The sequence below is a fragment of the Euphorbia lathyris genome, chromosome 4, assembly GCF_963576675.1.
Source record: "Euphorbia lathyris chromosome 4, ddEupLath1.1, whole genome shotgun sequence".
Taxonomy (NCBI): Eukaryota; Viridiplantae; Streptophyta; class Magnoliopsida; order Malpighiales; family Euphorbiaceae; genus Euphorbia; species Euphorbia lathyris.
Window position 1 is genome coordinate 69,839,414 of NC_088913.1, and position 6,715 is coordinate 69,846,128.

A 6,715-nucleotide genomic window follows, 5' to 3' on the forward strand; every position below is an offset into this window, starting at 1 on the left:
TTGGTTCTTGATCATTCAAATTATAAAACGTACCAAGGGCGATGTTTTGCGGCTCGTATGGGCTATCTTGCGGATACAGTTGATCCCCCTTGGCAGAGACTATGGCGATCCGTGAAGCGTTATCATGGGTCAAGGATTTCAATCAAGGACACGTCGAATTTCAATCTGATTGTTTGGCGGTGGTTCGTGATATTCAACATCAAAACATTCGATTATCATATTTGTCTGATGTTATTTGTGAGTGTTGTGATTTATTATGATATTTGAACACTTGTTCTATCTCTTTTGTGAAACGATCAGCGAATTTAGCAGCCCATAGTCTTGCTAAGGTTGTTACTTCTAGTTCTGCTCGTGGTGAGTGGGCTTGTCCACCATCGTTTATTCTTGATGTTCTATCTTCTGATTTAACGTAATAATAAGTTATGTTTTATTCAAAAAAAAATATAACATGTATATATACCAAAAAATAAGTAAGTTCGATTTATTAAAAAAAAATTGTGAATGCACGTGTAAATCGGCCCCCCAACCGAGCAATGCTTTCGTTAATTTTTATATTCCCAACCGAATAATCCTGTATTTGCCACTAATGGTATACTTTTGTACATTTCCCTTTTCCCTTTTGAATATTGAAATATAATTCCTATTCCTTAAAAAAACATGAAATATTCGTTACAACAAATGTGCTTTAGCAGCCCTTTTTTAGAAACTGTAAGTTACAATCGGCCCAATGGATTATTAAATAATAAAAACAAGCCCATCTTTTAGTGTTGGGAGGATCCATAATAAACTGACCAAAAAGACAAAACGACCCTTAAAACTCTATCTGAAGAAATGCTTTCGTTAATTTCCCTACCGAACACGATTTCGTCCGTCCATTAACCTATTTAGTACAGAAAACGATTCACCGCGTCTCTGCTTGCTTCTGAAAACTCTTCTCCGTTGATCGGAAAAATCTTCCACCGCCTCTGCTCATTCCCTGTTCTCTCCGTGACTGTGTTCAGTATTTTATCCTCAGCCACCGTTCACCTGTTTTCCATATTTCCAGCTTGAATCCCTCACCGTGAGCTCCTCCATCGGCAGCCGCCTTTTCTCCGACCGAGTGTGATCCGTCTTCGGGAACCTAGTTTTGTTGCCGGAATTCGCCCAGCACACAGGTTATTCATCTTTATTTTTATATGGATTATGGAAAGTCTTCTAATTTATATCAACCCTGTTGAACTTTTTACAGTATTCTTCACCATCGTGTTCACCAAATATAATGTAAATTATGGTCAAAATTTTATTTTTCCTTCCTCTTAATTCAAATCGATTCGATTAAATTGAAGTCTGCGTTGCTTGGTATTTACATGATTTGAAATCTCTTTGGAAATGTATATAGTTGCTCTTCCTTTACAGATATAATCATCTCTAATCTAAAATGGGCAAGAACGATTTCCTCACGCCAAAAGCAATCGCCAACAGAATCAAAGCAAAAGGGCTCCAAAAGCTCCGTTGGTACTGCCAAATGTGCCAGAAGCAGTGTCGCGATGAGAACGGATTCAAGTGTCACTGTATGAGCGAGAGCCATCAGCGTCAGATGCAAATTTTTGGCCAAAACCCTCACAGGATCGTTGAGGGATACTCAGAGGAGTTCGAGACCGGTTTCCTTGACCTCATGCGTCGCAGCCATAGGTTCTCACGTGTGGCTGCTACTGTTATTTACAATGAGTATATCCATGATAGGCATCATGTCCATATGAACTCAACTGAGTGGGCTACCTTGACTGAGTTCATTAAGTATTTGGGTCGGACAGGGAAGTGCAAGGTTGAGGAGACACCAAAAGGGTGGTTTATTACATATATAGATAGAGATTCTGAGACCTTATTTAAGGAGAAGTTGAAGAGTAAAAGAATTAGGGCCGATTTAGTTGAGGAGGAGAAGCAAGAGAGGGAAATTCAAAAGCAGATTGAGAAAGCTGAGCAATTAAAGACTATGCTAGGGAATGACGATACTGAGAAGGAGAATCCTGAAATAGTGGAGCCTGCAGCTAAAGAGTTGAAGTTGGATGCTGGAGTTAAAATTGGATTTGCCCTTGGCTCCAAAAGTAATGCTGGTAAGGAAAAAGGTGAGAGTTCTAGTAAGTTGATTTTCGAAGAAGTTGAGGAAAAGGAAAAAAAGAACATGAAAAATAAAGAGAAGGATAGTGTGGGTAAAATTGGGAAATCAGCGTTGGAGGAATTGATGAAGGAAGAAGAGAAGGCAAAGGAGAGGAGCAATCGAAAGGATTATTGGCTTTGTGAGGGCATTATTGTTAAGGTGATGAGTAAGGCATTGGCAGAGAAAGGTTATTATAAGCAAAAAGGGGTTGTGAGGAAAGTTATTGACAAGTACGTTGGGGAAATTGAGATGCTTGAGAGTAAGCATCTTTTGCGAGTTGATCAGGAAGAGCTTGAGACTGTAATCCCACAGATTGGAGGTCTTGTGAGGATAGTCAATGGAGCTTATAGGGGGTCAAATGCAAGGTTACTAGATGTGAATACGGAGAAGTTTTGTGCCCATGTGCGGATAGAGAAGGGGTTATATGATGGAAAAGTTCTTAAGGCTGTCGAGTATGAGGACATATCCAAGCTGTCTTAGTGAGTTCAATGGATGTATGTTCACTGCTAAAACTCTTTGCTTCTTCAGATGTTCATCCTCTGCAATCTGTTGCTGCATCTTTTTTCGTCCTGTAACTCATAATTCTTGATGGATGATCAAGCAACTGTTTATAATAGGGCCCATGAATTGAGAAACTGAGGTTCCAGTTTTTCGTATCTCTTTGCTTTTGTAAGTTGGATCCAAGTAATTATGCTTGTTTTCTTGTTATGTGCCATGTAAGCTTCCTCAAGTTATACATTCAAGTTTTGCTTCTAACAACTGTTTGCTGCTCATATTGCTTCCGCAAATCTCATTTTCAATGTTTTGGCAGTCACTAAAAGGATGACATTACATTTTCCTTTTCTTTGTGGGTGGCTTTTGTTCCATTAACTTCTGGATTCTCTAATTTTCACTTATTTGAATTTTTTTGATGGTCATATAATATTAATTGAATTCAGAGGATACTTTCTTCAGATTTTTTTAAACTATTGTTTTGGGTTCCTTTGAGTAATATATGAGGAATGGTTTCCTATCAAACGGATATGCACAATTTGAAGATGTGTTAAACGCTTGCTATTTGGTTTCAGAAGTCATTCACATCATAAATAGGTTTTATTATGTTATTGAAAATATAGGTGCCATTGCGAGCTAGTAAAAAGAATAATATGAATCTGCACTAGCTAGAAATCTTTGTCCAGTTGTGACGATTTGAACTAGTTAGAACTTGATATTCCTGACTTTTTCAATATTTTTTCTTTCAATAACAGTAATTCCCTGCATTTAGCTGACGTGTACTTTATCTGGAAAATGAATTTTCTTAATTGAAATAAATAACCATCTGTGTTTAGATGAACTTTACCTGCATGGGAAGTAGAATTTTGAATTCTAATGTCAATAGTTACTGCAAGTTAGAATCTCAGCCAGCATGAAGAGACATGACTGTTTATCTGCATACATAGTGATGAACTTCTGCTCTTCTGCTCATCTTTACATAAAAACGTTGGTTTTTTCTTACCCATGAATTTCCCAGTTGGAATGGGGAAATTGTTTTGCTTCTTCATGTTACTAGTGAATATTAAGCGAGGAAAAATTCCTATCACAAAGTTTTCACTTTGTTTTAGTTGAAAACTCGTATTTCTTGCCGTTTTGGGTCAGTAGTGGAACGAATTGAAATTTTTCATCTTTGGTAGTTTTACAATTGGCAGGCTTGAGAGTTAATCAGAGTAAAAAACTTATTTTTGGTCTTATTATATGATGACCATTGCTATCACAGTGAAAAAGATACCATGCACAGTGGGATTGAACTCTGTTGCTTATTTACTAAATTTGATATGGCCTATATGGATAAAATATATCAGATATCAATCCCAGAATAGTTTTTTTCCGAAAACTAATTTAGTGGCTCTGTTTCTTTTGGTTTGTATAACTTAAAAATCTATGCACTAAATCTTTGTAGGATTATTTGTTGTGTCTTCATGAAACACCCTGAACCTGCTATGTCTGAATGTTGTGAAATTTGATATTTATGGTTGTCTATGTAGATTGATCATGGATTTGCAGCAAGACGAAAACAAAGATCTAACCATATTTTCCCCCAGGAAGTGAGTCTCAAACTGCAGTTGATAGCTTTAGAGCAAATTGAATTCTGCCCATGATATTCTGCGTAGTTGGTTTACACTGCTATATTGCTCTTCCAATTCTTCAACTTTGGCACTCCATTTGGAAGGAGTAACGGTAAGGTAATGTGGAGACTGTTAACACAATGAAAGGTGAAGTAAATTACAAATGGGTGAATACGTATTGAGATTCTAAATTCAAATTCAAGTTCAAATTCTAAATTCTCATCTCACCATTAATGTCGTTGCCTGTTGGTGGCAAACTCCACCTGTAAGTCATTGATGATCCTCATCAATCTCTGACATGCCCAAGCTCGGGCACAGTTTCATCATCAAACCATTTCTTCTTAAGCTAGAGTTCACAAACCAAGTAATTTATTTGTTCCCTTCTCATGCTTCCTCTCTCTATTGAATAGGATGTTGGTACAGTGATGTTTTGTTTTGATTTATTGCAATTTGAGTTTTAGCTAAGAATATATTACAAACTTTGATAAATCAAGGGTCATGATTGTGATGGGCACACTATTTGTCTGTTTATTGTTTTATTAATCACCAACTTGTTTTCATCATCAGAAGTAATCTGACACTTCAATCTATTTTTGTGGTGCTCCCCTTACTGCTTAGTTTGTAGATCAAATTCCACATCTGGAGGAAGTTCTATGAATGCACGCATGGATCTCACTCTGACTGCTTTTGCATGGTTCTCGGGTTAGATTTGCAGCTGGTTTTTAATTCATTGTTTTATCTTAGCAATCAGTAGAAGTTTGACTTATTTGCATTGTGGATGCTTTTCTGGTAGATTGTTTTGTCTGGGGAAAAGAGTTGAGTATTATGCTTCATGCACTTCTGCAATTGCCATTTGATATCTTGTCATTTAATCTCCTATGTTTCTGCTATTTGTATTGAATATTGATGACAGAATCCTTTGTGCTATTGATCTTTGTGCATTTCTTTCGTTTCAAAAGTAGTGGCAATGTACTGTGTTGCAATATTGAAGGTTAGGAATATGTTGATTCCAGCTTTCTTTTTTTCTTTCAGTCTTTGAACTTGTGCTCATCTTTCTATTGCAGTAGGCACACAAATGAGTAAAACTCGGCCTAGGCATAAAACATAGCTGCAACTTGAGCACTTGGGTTATTTGCACTGCACAAAGAGATGTTATGCACTGTGTCTGATTTTATTTTCTCTCCTACTTGTGACGCATTGTGATGAGTTCATTTTCTTTTTTCTGGAGTTCTTTACTGATGATGAGGTTTTTTTTTTTTTTTTTGGAATCCTTTGATTGTTTCTAAAGCGACTTTGAGAAGTCTTTTTAAGGGTTTATAGTGGATCTATAGATTGCCTACCAAGAGGGTTAAATTTTGATGAAATGAAGAGTCGAACCATAAATTTGACAGTAGGGGTGTCAAAGTCTTACCACTTGGTCTAGCCCTCATCTTAAAGATTTTGGTGAGACGTTCAGAATAATTTGATGGAGATGTTTTGCTGTGGAGTGCGGATAATTATTGCATTAAAATGTAAGACCATTGTTTAATAATTTTATCGCCACATCCTATTACTTCATATTGAGTTACTGTCTAATGTGTGCATGATAAGGTCTTAAGAACTCTTTCATTATATGAATTCGTATAGCTTGTACATACCAAAAAGAAAATACATCCTCTACATTGCAAATTCCACATTTTCTTCATTAGTAGGAGACCATTTGTAACTGCAACTGATTCTGTCACATCTTCATGTGACTCGAGTCTTTACTTCCTCCTCTTATATTCTGTTTACCTTTGAATGGGACATGCCTGATTGCTGTCTAGTTTTTCTCTCTTGTTATCCTTCAATCGTAAACAAAGAAAAACTTCGTAGCTTTTTCCATTTATCTTGAGCTCAAAAGTGAAGGTGAAACTTTTGGTGCGGCTCTACTCTACTTGTTAGTCCTGGTACGCATGTTTTATTTCTATTCATGTATTGAATTGGGTTGGGTTGTTTTTACATGATAATTTTACTTGAGCATGAGTTAATAGTTAGCAACTTGGTCATCCTGGGCTATTGGAAGAATACAGTTGTTTACGGCTTGGATTGTGTAGTTTGTATTAGATTACGACTGAGTCTTGGACTAGCAATCCAGTTGAACTTGGTTTCCTAATTAACCTACGTTTAGGTTACAAGAGTTAATAAGGATTTGTCCCTTGAGGTAGTCGGACACTTGATGTGTATATACAGAAAATTCATTAATATTAATATTAAGTCTGTAAATATTTCCAGTATATTATTATCATATGGGCATCTTCGTAACTTCTTAAACCAAATCGTTTCTTTAAATTTCTGGAATTTTTAAATTTCTGGAATTTTTGAAACTGTCGTTTGATTTTATCATCCAATTCGCACCTGATTTTGGTGTTCTGCCTAACACCAATTGGAACCTTTCCTTTAGCTAGTAGAGAAGCACTTGCAGATTCAGTTTGATAGCAATTGCAGAGATTATAAA

The 6,715-nt window shown here is 36.5% G+C and overlaps 1 protein-coding gene across 3 annotated transcripts; it reads left to right on the forward strand.

Annotated features, from left to right (window-relative positions):
- Positions 1-833: 833 nt before the first annotated feature.
- LOC136226074 (KIN17-like protein) lies at positions 834-6,477 on the forward strand. Of its 3 annotated transcripts, XR_010687567.1 has the most exons (4): positions 834-1,154; positions 1,396-2,806; positions 4,159-4,356; positions 4,858-6,474. XR_010687567.1 is itself a non-coding variant. In XM_066014367.1 (2 exons), the coding sequence occupies exon 2, from the start codon at positions 1,418-1,420 to the stop codon at positions 2,615-2,617; it is 1,200 nt and encodes a 399-aa protein (XP_065870439.1). In that variant the 5' UTR covers positions 834-1,154; positions 1,396-1,417; the 3' UTR covers positions 2,618-2,910. The 3 variants fall into 3 exon arrangements, 1 of the variants encoding a protein (XP_065870439.1); XR_010687565.1 differs by having other exon boundaries at positions 4,159-6,477; XM_066014367.1 differs by lacking the exons at positions 4,159-4,356; positions 4,858-6,474 and having other exon boundaries at positions 1,396-2,910.
- The last annotated feature ends 238 nt before the right edge of the window (positions 6,478-6,715 follow it).

Bases quoted from the DNA above. Each gene is read 5' to 3' on its own strand.
- LOC136226074 (XM_066014367.1), top strand. From the start codon at position 1,418: ATGGGCAAGAACGATTTCCTCACGCCAAAAGCAATCGCCAACAGAATC.